This window comes from Melospiza georgiana, chromosome 23 (genome assembly GCF_028018845.1).
Source record: "Melospiza georgiana isolate bMelGeo1 chromosome 23, bMelGeo1.pri, whole genome shotgun sequence".
Classification (NCBI taxonomy): Eukaryota; Metazoa; Chordata; class Aves; order Passeriformes; family Passerellidae; genus Melospiza; species Melospiza georgiana.
Window position 1 is genome coordinate 7,771,414 of NC_080452.1, and position 21,498 is coordinate 7,792,911.

At 61.1% G+C, this 21,498-nt stretch overlaps 1 protein-coding gene across 2 annotated transcripts in view; it reads left to right on the plus strand.

Moving 5' to 3' along the window:
* PLEKHA6 (pleckstrin homology domain containing A6) overlaps window positions 1–21,498 on the plus strand; it is a 56,392-nt gene that overhangs the window by 12,765 nt on the left and 22,129 nt on the right. For both annotated transcript variants that reach the window (XM_058039664.1, XM_058039665.1), the window contains exons 2-6: window positions 19,604–19,684; window positions 20,301–20,415; window positions 20,513–20,617; window positions 20,699–20,771; window positions 21,086–21,186. In XM_058039664.1, the coding sequence (XP_057895647.1) occupies window positions 20,314–20,415; window positions 20,513–20,617; window positions 20,699–20,771; window positions 21,086–21,186 (381 nt within the window). In that variant the 5' untranslated portion in view covers window positions 19,604–19,684; window positions 20,301–20,313. The remainder of the gene's footprint in view (window positions 1–19,603; window positions 19,685–20,300; window positions 20,416–20,512; window positions 20,618–20,698; window positions 20,772–21,085; window positions 21,187–21,498) is intronic.

The following is a 21,498-nucleotide window of genomic DNA, read 5'->3' on the forward strand; positions in this document are numbered from 1 at the left end:
AATTTTGCTTTTCCAAAATTTCATTTCCAAAATTGCTTTTCCAAAACGCCTTTGGGGGATGCTGAGGCTCGGGGCGCTGCACCCCCTGTACTAGGCAGTGTCCCCATGTCCTGTGCGTGTCCCCGGGGGCTCTGGGGACAGCTGGTGGCCCTGTCTGACCATTTGAGGGTGGATCCAGGAGCTCCAGCTCTCCCTGCCAGGGCTCTGGGAGCCGGGGAAGCAGCAGCAGGTGGCTGGGATGGTAAACAGGGCTGGGATTGTCGCTGCTGCTGTGCCCCCGGGGCCGCTTGTGCAACCGGGGCGGGGAGCTGGCTCCGAGCTCCGCGCCTGATTTCCACAATTCCAGCCCCGACCAGCCTTGGGAGAGGAGCAGGGAATGCGAGCTGCGCCTCCCCAAAGTCAGCTCTGTGACACGGAGCTGTCAGTGTCCCCAGATGTGCCACAGAGAGGCTTCGCCCGCCGCTGGCAGAGCTCCTGGGATGCCCTTTTTGGATAATTATTTGGATAATTGATTAATTCCCAGATGATCCCAGGACACCCTGCCTGGCCCAGCTCACCCCATGGTATGTGACCGTCACAATTTGGGGCTGAGCCTGGAGAACTGGGGCAAAACAGGGCAGGGTTTTGTCTTCTGGAGGGTTTTGCCCCTTTGGCATTCTCTTTTTGGATAAATAAATAATTCCCAGGATGATCGGATGATCCCAGGACACCCTGCCTGGCCCAGCCTCACCCGTGCTATGTGATCATCACAATTTGGGGCTGAGCCTGAAGAATTGGGGAAAAACAGGGCAGGGTTTTGTCCCTCTGACATTCCCTTTTTTGCATAATTATTTGGATAATTTCGATAATTGCCAGGAGATCCCAGGACACCCTGCCTGGCCCAGCCTCACCCGTGCTATGTGACCGTCCCATTTTGGGGCTGATCCTGAAGAATTGGGGACAAACAGGGCAGGGTTTGTGCTCCTGAGTTTTGTCCTCTGCAGGAAGGGCGGGAGCTGCTCCCACACGAGGAAGTGCCGCGGCGCTGGCACAAGGAAGTTTGGCAGTGGCGCGGTGTGCCCACGTCCTGCCCATCCGCCACCGTGTCCCCAACGCGCCCAGGGTGCCCCCAGGGTGTCACACCGGGTGTCCCCTCTGCGGACGGGGACATTTCCCGCAGGTGCCCCATCACCTGACCGCGCTCAGCCCCTCCCACCCGCGTTTTTAAGGCTGAACCCCGCGTTTTTCGCTTTTCCCACGCTGTTTATCCCCGCGTTCCCAGCGTGGCAGTGCCCACCTTGTGCCCGCCCGTCCCTTCCCCAAACCCCGAACCCCAAACCCCAAACCCCAAACCCCGAACCCCAAACCGCGCTCGCAGCACCCCGAGCGCACCTGAAGCGCCACCCCAAAACCAGCGAGAGGCTCCACCTCGAGCACGGGGGAGGGACGGAGGGCAGCACCGGCGACACCGGGCTCGGGCAGCGTGGCTGTCGCTGTCGCTGTCGCTGTGGCTGTCGCAGCGGGGGTGGCAGCGGGGTGTTTATATAGCAAAGAGCCAAAGCTGCCGGTTCGGATTTCAGCCCTCGCTTCTCGGCCGGGCTGTTCCTGCCGTGCCGGCTCCCGGAGGCCACCGAGGCTTTTCCCGTCCCTTCCCGGCCATCCCGGGGCTCCTCCGCGCCTGGAGCAGGTAACCGAGGCGGCTGCGTCCTCACTGCCCGGCTTTGGAAGGGTTAAAAACGGTGTTGGGGCGATGGAGGGAAAATCCGAGGGTTAAACACGGGACTGGGGCAATGAAGGGAAAATCTGAGGGTTAAATATGAGATTGGGGCGATGGAGGGAAACTCCGAGGGTTAAAAACGGGGTTGAGGCGATGGAGGGAAACTCGGAGGGATGGAGGGGTTGCGGGAGCCAAAAATGTTGTTTGGAGCATCTCATGGGGAGGGGACACAGCCCTGGTGTCACACGGGGACAGTGGCACGGCGGGCAGGTGGCACGGCGGGCACAGCGGGCACAGCGGGCACAGCGGGCACGGGCCAGGCCGTGCCGAGCCGTGCCAGGGGTTAATTCCGTGCCGGAGCTGCGGGGAAGGTGTGGCAGCAGGATAAGGCTGGCACGGCCCGGAGCGGGGCAGGGACAGGCGGTGCTGCACAGGGATCTGAATCCTGCTGGGATTTGGGGGGATTCTGCCTGGTTTTGGGGGATCCTGCCTGGTTTTCGGGGTGATCTTGCCCAGCTTGGGGAGATCCTGCCCGGTTTTGGGGGATCCTGCCTGTTTTGGGGGATCCTGCTTGGCTTTGGAGGATCTTGCCCTGTTGGAAGGGGATCCTGCCCTGTTGGAAGGGGATCCTGCCTGGTTTGGGGGGCATCCTACGTGGTTTTGGGGGATCCTGCCTGGTTTTGGGGGATCCTGCCTGGTTTTGGGGGATCCTGCCCAGCTCAGGGGGTCTCTCCTTTGCCACGGGCTGGGCCCCTGTTTGACAGCACCGTGTGGGTGTGCTGGGATTCCCTGGCCTGCTGTGGGATTTGGGATTTCCCTGCCCTGATGTGGGATTTGGGATGCCTGTGGTGGGATTTCCCTGCCCTGCTGTGGGATTTGGGATTTCCCTGCCCTGCTGTGGGATTTGGGATGTGAGCTGGCTGTGCTGGGATTTTCCTGTCCTGATGTGAGATTTGGGATGCCTGTGGTGGGATTTCCCTGTCCTGATGTGGGATTTGGGATTTCCTGGCCTGCTGTGGGATATGGGTGGCTGTGGTGAGATTTCCCTGCCCTGCTGTGGGCTGTGGGCTGGCTGTGGTTTCCATCCCATGGCTCCCGGCCATCCCTGGCCTGCCCAGGAGCTGGGAATGAGCTCTCCAGCCCTGGCAGGGGTGGGTTTGGAGCTGCAGGCACCTGCTGGAGTGATCCCCAGCTGAATCCACCTGTGATCCCCCCCGGATCCCCCCTGTGATCCCCCCAGATCCACCTGTGATCCCCCCCAGATCCACCTGTGATCCCCACCAGATCCGCCTGTGATCCCCCCAGATCCACCTGTGATCCCCTCTGGATCCACCTGTGATCCCCTCTGGATCCACCTGTGATCCCTGCCCTGGATCTGCCTGTGCTCCCCTCTGGATCCACCTGTGATCCCCTCTGGATCCACCTGTGATCCCCCCAGATCCACCTGTGATCCCCTCTGGATCCCCCCTGTGATCCCCCCCAGATCCCCCTGTGCTCCCTGCCCTGGATCCACCTGTGATCCCCCCAGATCCACCTGTGATCCCCCCCCAGATCCACCTGTGATCCCCTCTGGATCCACCTGTGATCCCCTCTGGATCCCCCCTGTGACCCCCCCAGATCCACCTGTGCTCCCCTCTGGATCCACCTGTGATCCCTGCCCTGGATCTGCCTGTGATTCCTGCCCTGGATCCACCTGTGATCCCCTCTGGATCCACCAGTGATCCCCACCCAGATCCACCTGTGATCCCCCCCAGATCCACCTGTGATCCCCTCTAGATCCACCTGTGATCCCCTCTGGATCCCCCCGTGCTCCCCCCCCAGATCCACCTGTGCTCCCTGCCCTGGATCCACCTGTGATCCCCCCCAGATCCGCCTGTGCTCCCCTCTGGATCCCCCCTGTGATCCCCCCCAGATCCACCTGTGATCCCCCCCAGATCCACCTGTGATCCCCTCTGGATCCACCTGTGATCCCCCCCAGATCCACCTGTGATCCCCCCCAGATCCACCTGTGATCCCCTCTGGATCCCCCCTGTGATCCCCCCCAGATCCACCTGTGATCCCCCCCAGATCCACCTGTGATCCCCTCTAGATCCACCTGTGATCCCCTCTGGATCCACCAGTGATCTCCCCCAGATCCACCTGTGATCCCCTCTAGATCCACCTGTGATCCCCTGTGGATCCACCTGCGATCCCCCCAGATCCCCCTGTGATCCCCCCCAGATCCCCCTGTTCTCCCTGCCCTGGATCCCCCCTGTGATCCCCCCCAGATCCCCCTGTGCTCCCTGCCCTGGATCCGCCTGTGCTCCCCCAGCTCCCTCCTCAGCCCTGCTGCTCTTCCCCCGCTTCCATCCCAGCTGTGCCCTCCGGGGACCTGGGACGACCTCGGGCTCTTCCCAGGGCTCAGCAAACCCAGCCCAGCTCCTTGGGCTGCTCCACTCCTCGGTCCCAGCTGCTTGTGAGGACCCTTGGAGGGATCCTGTGACACTTTTGGGACCCTGTGACATTTTTGGAGGGATTCTGTGGCACTTTTGGGAGGGATCCCGTGGGCATTCCAAGGTGGGCATCCTGTGATATTTTTGGAGGGATCCAGTGAGCATCCCAAGAGGGAATCCCGTGGGCAAATCCAAGAGGGGATCCTGTGACATTTTTTGAGGGATCCCGTGGCACTTTTGGAAGGGATCCTGTGGCACTTTTGGAAGGGATCCTGTGAAATTTTGGGTGGGACCCTGTGACATTTTTGGAGGGATCCTGTGGCACTTTTGGGAGGGATCCTGTGGGCATTCCAAGCTGGGGATCCTGTGATATTTTTGGATCCTGTGACAGTTTTAGTGGTATCCTGTGGCACTTTTGGGAGGGATCCTGTGACAGTTTTGGAGGGATCCTGTGACACTTTTGGGATCCTGTGGCATTTTTGTAAGGGATCCTGTGACAGGTTTGGAGGGATCCTCTGGGCATTCCAAGGTGGGGACCCTGTGACATTTTTGTAGTGATTCTGTGGCATTTTGGGAGGGACCCTGTGACATTTTGGGTGGAATCCTGTGACACCCTTGGTGTGATCCTGTGACAGTTTTGGAGAGATCCAGTGGGCATTCCAAGGCAGGAACCTTGTGACATTTCCAGAGGGATCTTGTGAAATTTTTGGAGTGATTCTGTGGCACTTTTGGGAGGGATCCTGTGGGCATTCCAAGCTGGGGATCTTGTGATATTTTGGGTGGGATCCTGTGACAGTTTTGGAGGGATCCTGTGACATTTTTGGAGGGATCCTATGGCACTTTTAGGGGAGATCCTCTGACACCCTGGGAGGGATCCTGTAGGCATTTCAAGGTGGGGATCCTGTGACATTTTTTGAGGGATCCTGTGGCACTTTTGGAGGGATCCTGTGACATTTTTGGAGTGATTCTGTGGCACTTTGGGGAGGGATTCTGTGGCACTTTTGGGAGGGATCCTTTGGGCATTCCAAGGTGAGGATCCTGTGACATTTTGGGTGGAATCCTGTGACAGTTTTGGAAGGGATCCTGTAAAATTTTGAGTGGGACCCTGTGACATTTTTGTAGTGATTCTGTGGCACTTTTGGGAGGGATCCTTTCGGCATTCCAAGCTGGGGATCTTGTGACATTTTTGGAAGGATCCTGTGAAATTTTTTGAGGGATCCTGTGGCACTTTTGGAGGGATCCTGTGACATTTTTGGAGTGATTCTGTGGCACTTTTGGGAGGGATTCTGTGGCACTTTTGAGGGAGATCCTTTGGGCATTCCCAGGTGGACATCCTGTGACAGTTTTGGAAGGGATCCTGTGACAGTTTTGGAAGGGATCCTGTGAAATTTTGGGTGGGACCCTGTGACATTTTTGTAATGATTCTGTGGCACTTTTGGGAGGGATCCTTTCGGCATTCCAAGCTGGGGATCTTGTGACATTTTTGGAAGGATCCTGTGAAATTTTTTGAGGGATCCTGTGACATTTTTGGAGAGACCCTGCGAGCGCTCCAAGGAGGAATCCCCTGACATCCCAAGGTGCTCATCCCAAGCTGCTCCCCTGCCCCCAAGGCCCCTCCGAGGCTCTCCCCAGCCCGGGCCTGGCCCGGTTCCAGCCCGGCTCAGCCCGGCTCAGCCATCCCGTCCTTCCAGCTCCCTCCCGGCTCGGGGCCGCTCCTCCCCGCGGGGCCGCGTTTATTTGTGGGGGAGAAGGAAAGGAGGACCTGGCACCTGATGGGATTTCTGGGAAGCGGCGCTGCTGGATTTGTCCCGATTCCCAACTGGGAGCATCCCAGGGTGACCAAACCAGAGCCCGACCCGCCCTGGTGGCGCTGCGGAGGTGGCGCTGGGAGGGTGACAAGCGACACAGCCAAGGCGGTTTGGTGACACAATTTGGTGACACAGAGGTGTGTCCTTATCCCCGCCTCGCCTGGGACACTCCCAGGGTTTGCTTTTCGGCTCTGGGCGTTTTTCCCCCTGCAGATTCCCGGCTTTTCCCCCGGGGCTGCTCCGGGCTTGGGGCGCTGATGAGGACGCGGTTGGGAAGGCGGGGATGAGCTGTGGGAAGCCGGGGATGAGCTGTGATTCACCGCGAAGCCGTTCCCGGCTGTGGTGGGCTGGAGGTGACACTAAATCGGGGCTGTCACATCCGAGGACAGCGAGGGCAAAGCTGCGATTTCCCCCCAAGGGAATTTCCAGAGGAAATCCTTGGGAAAAGCTGCAAATCCTGAGCCTGGGATTTGGGGAACCCCGAGTGGTTCTTTTAGACCTTTTTGCTTCAGATAAACCCGATTTGGGGGACTTTTGGCTCTTTTGTGCAAGAGATTGGTGAGGTGGGCACGTGCCTGTTTTTTGGAGGGTCTGGAGCTGCCGTGCCAGCCATGTGTGCCAGGCTTGGCTCCACGATGGCTTTTCCCAGGCATTTGGGAATACTTTTGGCTGCTCCACACATTTCCTGGCACCCATTCTGTGATCCCAGGGCCGTGGGATGTGCCACAGATGGGTTTGGGCACAGAGAACCACTGTGGCCAGCCTGGAGCCGGCGTTTTTGGAGGGGCTGGAGTTGCTGTGCCATCCCTGTGTGCCAGGCTTGGCCACACAGTGCCTCTTCCCAGGCACTCAGGAATGCTTTTGGCTGCTCCACACATTTCCTGGCATCCATGCCATGATCCCGGGCTGCTCCCAGGGCCGTGGGATGTGCCACAGATGGGTTTGGGGACGAGGAACCACCGTGGCCAGCCTGGAGCCGGCGTTTTTTGGAGGGGCTGGAGCTGCTGTGCCATCCCTGTGTGCCAGGCTTGGCCACACAGTGCCTATTCCCAGGCACTCAGGAATGCTTTTGGCTGCTCCACACATTTCCTGGCATCCATTCTGTGATCCCAGGCCACTCCTGGGGTCGTGGGGTGTGACACAGATGGATTTGGGGACACAGAGCCACCGTGGCCAGCCTGGAGCCGGCGTTGATCCCGTCCTTGGGAGCTGTTTGGTGCAAAGCTCTTGCACAATCAGCACGGTTGTGTCACCGCCGGTGACAGGCTGTTCCCAGGCCCGCCAAGGTGTGGGATCAGATCTAAAAAAGGAGAATTTCCCCATTCACACCCAGCCCGACACAAGGGACGCGTGGCGCCGCACCAGCAAAACAACGGGGACGCTCGGCGAGGTGACAGAGCTGCCCACGGTGACAAGTTTGCCGTGTCACCAGAGCCACACACGGCCTTGGGACGGTGCCTGGGATCCATAAATCTGCTGGCACGGCCTGGATGGAGCTGCTGGCACCTTCCCAGCCTCCCTCTCCCGGCAGGTGTGGGGCTCCGGGTGCCGGCTATGCCAGGAATGCGCCGAATGTGTCGGGGCTTGACTGCGGGAGGTCGGGATGAAGCAGCCGGCAGCGCTGCCCAAATTCCTGATCCTGATTCTCCCAGTGGGAAATGGGATCCTGTGGTGGCAGCAGCGACGTGGGAGCCGCCACTGTCTCACGACCCTGAGGTGCTGCGTTTGTGGGTTTGTTGGTTTTTGTGAGAGTGGGAGATGTGGATGGAAAATTGGGGAGTTTGTCCAAAAATCATCAAGAGGCTCCACAGCTTGATAGAGCCCATCCTGTGCCCCAGCCTGGTGTTCCAGAGTGGGAATAGCAGCTACTGGGTCTGCAGAGCCTCAGGAATCACTGCTGGGAGTGGGGGGATGCTTCAACTTCATCCCCCTGCACCCCGTGAGTGCTCCCAGTTTGGGGCATTCACACGGAATTTGTGGCTTTGTTGGTTTTTGTGAGAGTGGGAGATGTGGATGGAAAATTGGAGAGTTGATCCGAAAATCATCAAGAGGCTCCACATCCTGATAGAGCCCATCCTGTGCCCCAGCCTGGTGGGTCAGAGAGGGAGCAGCAGCTGCTGGGTTTGCAGGAATCACTGTGAAGCAAAGGGATGCTTCACTTCACTCCCCTGCACCCACTGAGTGTTCCAGTTTGGGGTGTTCACATGGAATTTGTGGTTTTGTTGGTTTTTTTGAGAGTGGGAGAACCAGAGTGGAAAATTGGAGAATTTATACAAAAATCATCAAGAGGCTCCACAGCCTGATAGAGCCCATCCTGTGCCCCAGCCTGGTGTTCCAAAGTGGGAACAGCAGCTGCTGGGTCTGCAGAGCCTCAGGAATCACTGCTGGGAGTGGGGGGATGCTTCAACTTCATCCCCCTGCACTCCCTGAGCACTCCCAGTTTGGGGCGTTCACACGGAATTTGTGGCTTTGTTGGTTTTTGTGAGAGTGGGAGATGTGGATGGAAAATTGGGGAGTTGATCCGAAAATCACCAAGAGGCTCCACAGCCTGATGGAGCCCATCCTGTGCCCCAGCCTGGTGGGCCAGAGTGGGAACAGCAGCTGCTGGGTCTGCAGACCCTCAGGAATCACTACTGGGAATGCTTCATTTCACCCTCCTGCACCCACTGAGCGTTCCCAGTTTGGGGCGTTCACACGGAATTTGTGGCTTTGTTGTTTTTTTTGAGAGTAGCAGAACCAGAGTGGAAAATTGGGGAATTTATCCAAAAATCATCAAGAGGCTCCACAGCCTGATAGAGCCCATCCTGTGCCCCAGCCTGGTGTTCCAGAGTGGGAATAGCAGCTGCTGGGTCTGCAGAGCTCAAGAATCATTCACTTCATCCCCCTGCACCCTGTGAGTGCTCCCAGTTTGGGGTCTTCACAAGGAATTTGTGGCTTTGTTGGTTTTTGTGAGAGTGGGAGATCCGGAGTGGAAAACTGGGGAGTTTATCCAGAAATCATCAAGAGGCTCCACAGCCTGATGGAGCCCAGGCTGGGGCTCACCTTGACCCCTGTCCTGGTGGGTCAGAGAGGGAATAGCAGCTGCTGGATTTGCAGACCCTCAGGAATCACTTCACCCCCCTGCACCCCCTAATTTCTCCCAGTTTGGGGCGTTCACAAGGAATTTTTGCCTTTATATCCCAGGTGGGTGTGGGGAATGGGAATTCCCAAATCTGTGCCCGTTCCACGGCATCTCACGGACTCGGGGAGCCAAACCCAGCCCCGCATCTGCAGGGCCTTATCAGCTGCTGCTCCTGCCTCGCTCCCCCGGGCGGTTCTGTGGGATTTGACCGTGATTGAAACCATCCCGCGGCCGCAGCCCGGGGGTGGTGCCGGGCAGATGTTTGTCCAAGGCTGTTTGTGATCATTCCAGCCCCACGCCCCCGGCTGGAGCAGCAGCTGGGGCTGGACAAAGGCGGAATTCCCGCGGTGGCCGCGTCGGGAAAGTGGCGCCGGTGCTGTGAGTGCTGCAGGGACGTGGGACGGGGCTGGGGAGGACAGTGTGGGGACCCTCTGTGTGTTTGTAGGGACAAACTGAGGGCTCCAGGGATGTGGGACAGGGATGAGGGACAAGGTGGGGACCCTCTGTGTGTTTATGGGGACAAAATGAGGGGACCCAGCATGGGATGCTCCTGGGACGTGGGACAAGGGTGAGGGACAGGGATGAGGGACAAGGTGGGGACCCTCTGTGTGCTTGTGGGGACAAACTGAGGGCTCCAGGGACATGGGACAGGGATGTGGGACAGGGATGAGGGACAGGGTGGGGACCCTCTGTGTGCTTGTGGGGACAAGCTGAGGGCTGGGAGCTGAAACAGGGGTGAGGGACAAGGTGGAGACCCTCTGTGTGTCTGTAGGGACAAGCTGAGGGGACCTGGCATGGGATGCTGCAGGGACATGGGACAGGGTGTAGACCCTCTGTGTGCTTGTGGGGACAAGCTGAGGGCTGGGAGTTGGGACAGGGGTGAGGGACTGGGTGGGGACCCTCTGTGTGTTTATGGGGACAAAATGAGGGGACCCAGCATGGGATGCTCCTGGGACGTGGGACAAGGGTGAGGGACAGGGGTGAGGGACAGGGTGGGGACCCTCTGTGTGCTTGTGGGGACAAACTGAGGGCTCCAGGGACATGGGACAGGGATGTGGGACAGGGATGAGGGACAGGGTGGGGACCCTCTGTGTGCTTGTGGGGACAAGCTGAGGGCATGGGGTGCTCCAGAGAGTTGGGACAGGGTGGGGACCCCTCTGTGCGTTTTTAGGGACAAACCGAAGGGACGCTCCTGGGGCCCGGTGACAGCAGCTCAGGGTCCCCAGGTGCCCTGTGCAGGGCCAGCGCCGGGAGCCGGCGGCTCGGCAGCCCGGGGTTAATCATTCAACCCCTCGGCAGGTTGGGTAACGCGGCTGCGGGGGCGGGGGGAGGCGACAAGGACATCTGTCCGTCCGCTCCGCAGGGCTCAGGCTCGGGGACAGCGCCGTGCTCCTCCTCCTCCTCCTCCTCCTCCTCCTCCAGCCCGTGGGGATGCAGGTGCTGATCCCCACGGTCCCGTGCGGGAACGGGGGGACAGGGACATTGTGACACCGTGACAGCGCCGTGTGGCGGCTGAGCGGGAGCCGAGCTGGCCCCCGGCACGGCTGAGGGAGCCAAGAGGCGCAGCTGGGTTGTAAACACGGCGGGATAAAGTTACAGCTCATTGATGAGCCTTGGAAAAGATGCGGGGAAAGGGAGAGGGAGCGCCGAGAGCCGCGAGCTGCGGTCTTGGGGTGCTGGGAGCGGGGAGCAGCCCCGAGCTGCGATTTCGGGGTGCGGGGAGCAATCCTGGGGTGCGGGAAGAAGCCCCGAGATGCGATTTCGGGGTGCGGGGAGCGGTCCTGGGGTGCGGGGAGAAGCCCCGAGATGCGATTTCGGGGTGCGGGGAGCAATCCTGGGGTGCAGGGAGCGGTGCCGGGGTGCGGGAGCAGCCCCGAGCTGCGATTTCGGGGTGCGGGGAGCGGTCCTGTGGTCCGGGCAGCGGTGCCGAGCTGCAATCTCGGGGTCCGGGGAGCAGCTCCTGCCCCTCGGTATCACCTCCTACCCCTCAGGACCAGCCTGAGCGTGGGGACAGCGGTTGCAGCAGCTCCCACCGGGATGTGACAATTTGGGCATCTTGGGGACACGCGGGGCTGCTCCCAGCTCTCGTGTCCAGGGGGTGGGGGACACGCAGCAGGAGCAGCTGTGGGTTCATGGGGGTGCGGAGCCCCTTGGAAACCCTTTTTGCTGTGGTGACTTTGCCGTGTCACGGTGCCATTCAAGGAGAGCAAGGGATGGCTCCCGGCGCTCCGCCCGGCGCCGAGGGGGTTAAGCTGGCGGCAGCTGCGGCCGCTGTTAATGATTGATACCGATGACGGTCTCCATGGGCTTGGAAGGGAAATCAGGGGAATCATCCGCCCCGGCCGGCTGCGGGAGAGCCGCGGGCTCGGCGAGACAGGCGGAGGGAACGCGCGGTGGCACCGGTGAGTGTGAGCGCGCGTGTGTCTGTGTGTGTACACCCTTGTCACTGAGCCCTGGAGGTGTCACACGGACCCTGGAGGTGTCACACGGACCCTGGAGCTGTCACACGGATCCTGGAGGTGTCACTCTGTGTGCTGTCGCACACAGAGCCAGGCCATGGCACTCGCGGGCCATTGTCTGCGGTCGGTGGCACCGCGAGCAGCGGGGTGGCCCGAGGGTGGTGACAAGCAGAGGTGGCAGGAGCAGCACGCCGGGCACGGCCCCGTCAGCACCTGGGTGGGATTATGGAGGATTTGTCCCAGCAGGATTTTCCCAGCAGCGCTGCCGTAAATCCCCTGAGCTGACCCGGCCTGGGAGGGGTTGGGGCCGCGCTCCTGCCAGGGACAGGAATGGCTCGAGACAGGAATTCCTGGTCCTAAAGAGCTTAGGGAGAGTTCCAGCCCTCCAGGGGTGAGTCCAGGTGGTGGCTCCGAGGTTGTGGTGGGAATGGTGGCACTGGGTGGGGATGGTGGCTCCTGCTGGGAATGGTGGCTCCATGTGGGAATGGTGGCACTGGATGGGAGTGGTGGCTCCAGGTAGGAGTGATGGCTCCTAGCAGGAATGGTGGCACTGGGTGGGGATGGTGGCTTCATGTGGGAATGGTGGCTCCAAGTGGGAATGGTGGCACTGAATGGGAATGGTGGCACTGGATGGGAATGGTGGCTCCAGGTAGGAGTGATGGCTCCTAGCAGGAATGGTGGCGCTGGGTGGGGATGGTGGCTCCATGTGGGAATGATGGCTCCATGTGGGAATGGTGGCTCCATGTGGGAATGGTGGCTCTGGGTGGGAATGGTGGCTCTAGGTAGGAGTGATGGTTCCGAGTAGGAATGGTGTCACTGGGTGGAGATGGTGGCACTGGCTGGGAATGGTGGCTTTGGGGGAGAATGGTGGCTCCATGTGGGAATGGTGGCTCCGAGTGGGAATCGTGGTTCCTGCTGGGAATGGTGGCTCTGGGTGGCAATGGTGGCTCTGGGTGGCAGTGGTGGCTCTGGGTGGCAATGGTGGCTCCAAAGTGGGAATGGTGGCTCCAAAGTCGGAATGGTGGCTCCAAAGTGGGAATGGTGGCTCTGGGTGGGAATGGTGGCTCTGCGATCCCACTGAACCCATGCACAAGGACCTGCGGCTCTGTCCCCACCAGGGGACAATGGAGTGACATCAGAGCCGCCAGAGCGCAGACTGTCACCCGCTCTGCCCCGACCCAGAGCTGTCACCCTCCCCAAATGTCCCCTATGGGATCAGGACGCTGCTGCCACCCCTGCTCCAACCCCAGCAGCAGCAGCAGCAGCATTTTTGGCCGGCAGCCCCGTGGGCCGTGCCTGGGCCGGAGCCGGGGTTTCCAGGGAGATAAAACACAAACTCCCGGTGCTTTTCTTGTGCTTTTTGTGCTTCTCCCCGACCCCAGCTGGCGCGGCAGCGGGGACTCGCCCTCCCCGCCGCGCTGGCCGCCAGCAGCCGCTTTGTTCTCTGGAAATCCCCGGCCTTCCCCCACTCCCGGCCCTCCATCCACCCCCGGGAGCTTCTCCCGCTGTCCCCACAACCCTGGGATGTCCCCGAGTGACGCCGCCGATGTCACACAGGGCCGTGGGCGCGCGGGAGCCGCGGCCGCCGCTCCCGAGGACTTTGCCCGGCTTGGCAAGGCTGGCACCATGGCCCAGCCGCTTCCTTGCCCGGCTTGGCAAGGCTGGCACCGTAGGCTGGCACCGCAGCCCAGGGCATCCAGCTCCCGTCTCCCCTCCCTGTGCCGCTCCCATGGGAATCATGGAATGAGGGGGAGCTGGTGGCCACTGTGTCCTGCAGGAGAGGGTGGCCCTGGGATGATGTTTGGGGTCTGGGTAGCCCTGGTGTTTGGGGTCTAGGTGGCCCTGGGATGGTGTTTGGAGTCTAGGTGGCCCTGGGATGATTTTTGAGGTTCTAGGTGGCCCTGGGATGGTTTTTGAGGTCTAGGTGGCCTTGGGGTGGTGTTTGGGGTCTAGGTGGCCCTGGGATGATTTTTGAGGTTCTAGGTGGCCTTGGGGTGGTGTTTGGGGTCTGGAAGGTCCTGGAATGGTTTTTGGGGCCTGGGAGGTCCTTCAATGGTTTTTGGGGTCTTGGACATCCTGGGCTGGTGTTGGAGTCCAGGTAGCCCTGGCTTTTGGGGTCTAGGTGGCCATGGGATGATTTTTGGGGTCTGGGACATCCTGGAGTGGTGTTGGGGTCTAGGAAGCCCTGGTGTTTGGGGTCTGGGTGGCCCTGGGATGGTGTTTGAGGCCTAGGTGGCCATGGGATGGTTTTTGGGGTCTGGGTGGTTGTGAGATGGTTTTTGGGGTCTAGGTGGCCCTGGCTTCTGGGCTGGAGTGACCCTGGAATGGTGTTTGGAGTCTGGGTGGCCCTGGGATGGTCCTGCTGGCCAGGGCAGGAGCTGGGATGGGCCTGTGTGGAGATGGAAAATTTAATTCCATTTATTTTTTTTAATCCCTATGGTCCATGGGGGATGGACACAGAGCGCAGAGAATCCCTGGGATTTTGTGCCTTACAATCAGTTTTTCCCTTATTTTTTTTGTGCCTTGCAATCTGTATTTTCCCTGATTTTTTTGCCCTTTATTTTTTTTTATGCCTTGTAATCCATTTTCCCCACCCTGGGCTCCTGTGCAAAGCGGGGCTCAGCAGTTTGTCCTTGCCCTCCCAAGGGTGGATTGTCCCTCGCGGGGACCGTGGGTGACAGGGTGACCCCGAGTGCCCTCCCCTGGGTGCTGAGCGCTGCAGTTCCCGGGGAGAACAGAAAATGGGATTCCCAAGGGCTGCAGCAGGAGGAGAGGTGAAAAAGGGGTTGGAAAAACGAGAGAGGGAGGGAGGGAAGAGAAGAGAAAAAGAGAAAAAATGGAAAAGGGGGAAAAGGGGAAAAAAAGAGAGGGAGAACATGGGGAAAAAGGGAAAATCAGAAAAGAAAAAGGAGGGAAGGGAAGGGAAGGGAAGGGAAGAGGGAAGGGAAGGGAAGGGAAGGGAAGGGAAGGGAAGGGAAGGGAAGGGAAGGGAAGGGAAGGGAAGGGAAGGGAAGGGAAGGGAAGGAAAGGAAAGGAAAGGAAAGGAAAGGAAAGGAAAGGAAAGGAAAGGAAAGGAAGAAGGAAAGGAAAGGAAAGGAAAGGAAAGGAAAGGAAAGGAAAGGAAAGGAAAGGAAAGGAAAGGAAAGGAAAGGAAAGGAAAGGAAAGGAAAGGAAAGGAAAGGAAAGGAAAGGAAAGGAAAGGAAAGGAAAAGGAAAGGAAGAAGGAATCGTGTGGGTGTGTTTGTGTTTGGCTGGGGGCCATGTGAGCCCCGTTGTGGGGTGGATCAGCTGTGGCTCTGCCATGTCCCTGCCCATCCCCAGACACCTCTGACAGTGACAGAGCCCAGATGGTGACAGAGGCCACGGTGCCAGCTCCAGGCTGGCAAACCTGGCCTGAACCCAGCTCAAAGCCCCCCGAGCCTGGCACAGCACCAGTGACACCAAACTGGGGTGGCAAATGGTGACACCCCAACACAGAGCCTCCCGTGGCTCCCTCCCTGCTCCTGTCCCCAGACTGCCGTCCCCAGAAGTGTCCCCTGGCAGGTGCCATCCCGCCGTGGTGGCAGTGCCACCGGGTGAGCCCTGGCGTTGTCACCAAGGAGGGCTGGCACACGCCCGCAGCCGTTGGGGGACCTTGTCCCCGATCCTCGGCTGGTGATGATGGAGGAATGGATGAGTCACTGTGCTGGGGACATGGGGACAGGGGGACAGACAGCACTGGGGTGTTGGCACTGGTTCAGAGCCTGGCATGAGGCTGGTGCTGCCCACAGGGCAGTGTGGTGGCAGTTTGGCCAGGGAGGCGTCACACCCCGCGTGCCCGGTGTGTTAAAAACGTGGATTTGGGTTTGGGTTTGGCTGAGTTTGGATTTGGTTTGGATAAGGATTTTGTTCAGTTTGGATTTGGATCAGTTTGGGTTTGGTTTGGGTTTGGGTTCGGTTCGGTCTGGATTTGGTTTGGCTTGATTTGGTTCGGGTTTGGATTTGGTTCGAGTTTGGGTTTGGTTTGGGTTTGGTTTAGTCTGGATTTTGTTTAGTTTGGATTTGTTTCAGGTTTGGTTTGGGTTTGGGTTTGTTTTAGTTTGGATTTGGTTTCGGTTTGGATTTGGTTCTGTTTGGATTTGTTTTAGGTTTGGATTCGGTTCTGTTTGGATCTGGTTTGGGTTTGGATTTGATTTAAGTTGGGTTTTGGTTTAAGTTTGGATTTGGCTTAGGTTTGGATTTGGTTGTTTGGAACTGGTTTGGTCTGGATCTGGTTTGGGTTTGGATTTGTTTCAGTCTGGATTTTTTTGGTTTGGATTTGGTTCAATTTGGATTTACCTCGGTCTGGATTTGGTTCAGTTTGTTTTTAGTTCAGTTTGTGTTTAGTTTAGTTTGTGTTTTGATCAGTTTGTGCTCAGTTGAGTTTGTGTTCGGTTCAGTTTGTGTCCAGTTCAGTTTGTGTCCAGTTCATTTTGTGTTCAGTTTAGTTTGTGTTCATTTCAGTTGTGTTTAGTTTAGTTTGTGTTCATTTCAGTTGTGTTCAGATTAGTTCGTGTTCAGTTCCGCCGGTGCCGCAGCGTTGGCACACTCTGGGCTGGGCTGGGACCTCTGGTGCCACCCCTGGGCCGGTCACTGGCACTGAGCTCACCCCAAAGGGGCACCGTTGGTATTTTTGGGAGGGGGACGCGGTGCTGGGCGGTGTCCCACGGCGCTCCCGGGATTTTCGGGAGCCGGGCCATGGCAGGAGGGATCCCAGCGCCCTCCCCGCGCTGCGCTTCCTTCTTTGGAGCTTTCCCGGCCGTGTCAGCCCCATCCCTTCCCTCCCTCCTGCCCGAGGATCTTCCCGCCCGCCCTGAGGGCTTTGCGTTCTCTCTCAAACTCCAGGCAGAGCGTGGCTCACCCCAAACCCGCTCCCAAGGGCTCCCCGAGTTATTTCTGGGGTGCTGATGCCCTGCGGGCTCTGTCCCCCCCGGTTTGGTGCTTGTCCCCATCCTGGCCCCCGGGATTTCCTGCCGGCGTCCCCTGGGGAAGGAGCAGGAGGGTGACACAGCCGGGGATGCTTTGGGGACACACGGGGATGCTTTGGGGACACGCGAGGATGCTTTGGGGATACACGGGGATGCTTTGGGGACACAAGCAGGGGGAAGGGACGCAGCCACCGAATCCAGGGCAGCGACAGCGCTCAGCTCAGCTCGCTGTGACACCCGCCCTTCCCGCTGCCCTGCCGGGCTGGGGGTGGCCCAGAGCCCCTCACCAGCCCCTCCGAGCCCCCCTGAACCCCCCGAGCTGCCCGCGCCGCCCTTCCCCTGCCTCCAGCATCTCCCCGGCTCCGCACCTGGGCTGGGGGAGGCGGCGGTGCCGCGCTGCCCTTCGCCTCTCCTCTGCGGGGACGCTGTTTGTCCCCGCTGTCGCCTTCCCCGCCGCCTGCCGCACACCGGGGCCGCCCAGCCCCGCCGCTACCGGAGCCACCGGAGCCTCGCGGAGCCCTCCCGGAGCTCCGCCACAGCCGATGCCACCGGCGCGGGGCGGCTGGCACGACTGGCACAGCACGGGCACTGCCCTCGCCCCCCGCCCGCTCCCCCTGCCCCTCGGGGCCGCCCCGGTGTCCCCGCTGTCCCCGGGCAGCGCGGCGGTGGCAGCGGGGCCATGCCCGCAGCCGGGAGCGGGCGCTGAGGCGGGCGGGCCCCCGGGACCATGCTGAAGTTCCGGGCGGACCGGAGGGTGAGGTAGGAGCCCGCCGGGGGCTGGGGGGGGGGTCCGGGGGGACCGGAGGGGGAGCGGCGGGGCGGGACCCCCGGGCCGGGCAGCGGATCGGGGCAGCGGCTGCTGCATTGCAGTGCTGGGAGGCGATGGGCACTGCCGAGGCTCGGGAGCGGGGGCAGCCCCGGGCGCTGCTTTGCGCCGCTTTCGGCTCCTCCCGGGGGCTGGGGGCCAGCCGAGCTCTGGGGAGCGGGGAGGCAGCGCGGTGGGTGCCACAGGAGCCGAGGGGGCTGAGAAATGGGGGTGTCCTGCCCGCAGGGAGAGTTCAGGGACCTGCGGGGATGAGGGGACACCCAGTGTGGTGGGCAGGGATGGGGGGACACCCAGCGTGGGGTTCAGAGACCTGCAGGGATGGGGGGACACCCAGTGTGGGGTTCAGGGACCTGCAGGGATGGGGGGACACCCAGCGTGGTGGGCAGGAATGGGGGGACACCCAGTGTGGGGTTCAGAGACCTGCAGGGATGGGGGGACACCCAGCATGGGGTTCAGAGACCTGCAGGGATGGGGGGACACCCAGCGTGGTGGGCAGGGATGGGGGGACACCCAGTGTGGAGCTGAGGGACCTGCAGGGATGGGGGGACACCGAGAATGGGGGTGGTGGGTGCTGGCAGTGCCCACTTCCCATGCCCGGCGTTTTCGGGGTGCTGCTCTCTCAGCACTGCGCCCTCCCCTTGTGGCAGCGTCACTGCGGGGATGGCACTGCCCCAGTTCCCGGCATTTGAACCCCTCTGCCGGGGGCAGAACCGCGCCGGGAGCAGCTCCAGCCCTGGGGCAGAACTGCCTGGGCCGTGCTGAGCGCGGGCAAGCATGGCATGGCATGGCACGGCATGGCATGGCATGGTCTCATGGTCTTGGCATTGGCGTTTTTTTGCTCAAACTTCCCCCATTTTGCCGACTGGCAGGAGGGGTTGGTGGTGTGCTGGGGCTGCTGGCACAGGGTGGCTCCGTGTCCTGGTGCCCAGCGAGTTGGGGAAGGAGGGGATGGGATCTGGTGTGAAATCCCTGAACCTCATCCTTTCCCCCTGGGCACCGCAGGAAGTGGCATGGGAGGGAGCTCTGGGGTGCCTGGCAGTGGGATGGGGCAGGGACGTGGCACAAGGTGCCAGCTGAGCCTGGCACAGCCCTGTGGCACCGCTGCTGGCTCTGCCAGGGATCCCTTCAGCTGCAAGCAGTGCCAGGGAGGCAGAAGAGCTTGTGTGGGGAATCCTGGGGTGGAGTTTGGGATCTGAGGAGTCATGGGGTGGTGTTTGGGGTCTGAGGGACTCTGGGATGGTGTTTGGGGTCTGAGGGGCTCTGGGGTGGTGTTTGGGGTCTGAGGGATCCTGGGGGGGTGTTTGGGATCGGAGGGGCTCTGGGGTGGTGTTTGGGGTCTGAGGAGTCCTGGGGTGGTGTTTGGGGTCTGAGGGATCCTGGGGTGGTGTTTGGGGTCTGAGGGGCTCTGGGATGGTGTTTGGGGTCGGAGGGGCTCTGGGGTGGTGTTTGGGGTCGGAGGGGCTCTGGGATGGTGTTTGGGGTCTGAGGGATCCTGGGGTGGTGTTTGGGGTCTGAGGAGTCCTGGGATGGTGTTTGGGGTCTGAGGAGTCCTGGGGGGGTGTTTGGGGTCTGAGGGGCTCTGGGGTGGTGTTTGGGGCCCAGCCCCCATGCCCAGTGACCCCTCTCAAAGCCTTGAGGTGCTTTGGAAATGGCTCCGAGAGCAGCCAGGGGAGGAGGTGACATTGGGGACATCACTGCAGGCACAGCCCTGGGTGGACCACGGCTGCTGCTGCTGCTGCTGCAGCGAGTTGTGAGTGTGGCCAGTGGTGGCAGTGGTGACAGCAGCAGGAGGGGCAGTGAGGCCACCACTGCCCTGATTTGGGCACTTGAGTGAAACCTTTGAGTGCCCAGGGAAGGGAGCAGAGCTGGGGAAGGGGCTCGGCCTGGAGAAAAGGAGGCTCAGGGGGGACCCTCTGGCTCTCCCTGGCAGGAGGGGACAGCCAGGGGGGCTCAGGTTCCGTTTGCCACCCCGGGGAGTGTCCCATGCAGTGGATGTGGCACCTGGGGACACGTTTGGTGCTGGGTTAATGGCTGGGCTCGGTGATCTTGGTGGGCTTTCCAACTGAAACGATTCCATGATGATCTTGTGGCCTTTCCAACCCAAACCATTCCATGATGGTGTGAAGGATCCTAAATCTAATCCTCAGGGATTAGCGGCGTGGCAGGACAGGGGATGCCAACCCCAATGCCAACCCTGGTGTTGGCATGGGACCAACAGATCAGCAGAAGTGGCACCAAAGGGACTTTGTGAGTGACACAGGGACTTCGTGGGGGACATGGGGACTCCTAACACCCACCCACTGCTGCCCCCACAGCCACAATGAAAGGCGGAACACCTTCCTGCACCCAGTGACGGGACAGCTCCCCGAGGACACCTCAAGGCTTGACTTGCCAAAGTGGGTCTGCTCCCAATCCCCTTGGGCTGGGGGAGCCGGGGAGGGCTGGGAACACCAGGGGAGCCGGGGAGGGCTGGGAACACTGGGGGAGCCAGGGAAGGTTGGGAACACCGGGGGAGCCGGGGAGGGCTGGGGACACTGGGGGAGCCAGGGAAAATTGGGAATGCTGGGGGAACCAGGGAAGGTTGGGAACACTGGGAGAGCCAGGGAGGGCTGGGAACACTGGGGGAACCAGGGAGGGTTGGGCTGGGCTGGGAATATTGGGGAGCCAGGGAGGGCTGGGAACACTGGGAGAGCCAGGGAGGGCTGGGCTGGGCTGGGGGATCCAGGGAAGGTTGGGAACACTGGGGGAACCAGGGAGGGCTGGGCTGGACTGGGAATATTGGGGAGCCAGGGAGGGTTGGGAACACTGGGAGAGCCAGGGAGGGCTGGGATGGGCTGGGGGAGCCAAGCAGGGCTGGGCTGGGAATGCTGGGCCAGGAAGGGCTGGGCTGGGGGAGCCAGGGAGGATTGGGAGCACTGGGGGAGCCAGGGAGGGCTGGGAACACGGTGGGAACAACCCCAGCAAGGTGCAGGAGCACAGATTCCCCGCTGATTGCCCTCTCCCGTGTCACAGACACGGCTCGGACATGTCCAGCAAGGCGGGCAGCAAGCGGCCGGCCCCCGTCCCCAGCGAGCCCCCCAACCACGCCATGGTGGCCGAGGTGCCCCCGGAGCGCCCCGGAGGCCGGGTGAGTGCTGGGGCGGTGTGACACGGCTGTCACCAGCTCAGACAGGGACTCAGGGAGCCCAGCCCGGGCACTGAGCATCTCCTGTCACCCCGCACAGGCTCCGCGCCCGTCCCGCAAGGGCATCGCCTTCGGGAAGCGCTCCAACTCCATGAAGAGGAACCCCAACGCCGCTGTCACCAAGAGCGGGTGGCTCTACAAGCAGGTACCCCGCCCTGTGCCACCCCTCCCGGCCCCTCAGACCCCCAGGAACCCCCAGAACCCTCTGACCACCCCTCTCCCTTAGGCCAGCTCGGGGGTGAAGCAGTGGAACAAGCGCTGGTTCGTGCTGGTGGATCGCTGCCTCTTCTACTACAAAGGTACGGCCACCCCCAGAGCTCGTTGCCACCCCCAGGGCCACCAGCACAAAGTCCCCCGGCTCTTTCCGTGCTCCACCCTGTTTTTCCCGGTGTTTGCCGCGCCCAGGGGTTAATCCCGAGCTTTCCCCGCCTCCCTGGCAGCTCCCGGGCTCGCATCAATAATTGAGGAGGTTGTTTGTGAGCCTGGCACGGCTGCGGGAGCAGCAACAGGCAGGGAGCCGATCCCACAGGTGGGACGGAGCCGGGGCGTGGGGAGGGGGCTGTGCTGGGGGGTCTCTCCGTGGGGGTAACCCCAGGATTTGCCCCCTCCCCAGATGAGAAGGAGGAGAACATCCTGGGCAGCATCCCCCTGCTCAGCTTCCGCGTGGCCGCCGTGCAGCCCTCGGACAACATCAGCAGGAAGCACACGTTCAAGGTCAGTTGGGGGCTGGCAGGGGACAGCGAGGCTTGCAGGGGACAATGTGGCACTGGCGTGGCACTGCGGTGGCACCGCGGTGGCGCTGGTGATGCTGGCAGGGTCCCCGCTGCTCTGGTGGCTTTCTTGGTGACGGGGCATGGAGCGCGCTGCCGTGGGTTGGATCTGGGGCACAGCAGTGTCCCCAAGGTCACCACCCCTCTGCAGGGCCCTGCTGGCTGCTCCCACCCCTCTCCCTGCCCTGCTCCCGGAGCTGAGCTCGGAGCTGTCCCCAGTTCCAGCCCTGTTTGAGCCACCTGCCTGGCAGTGTCA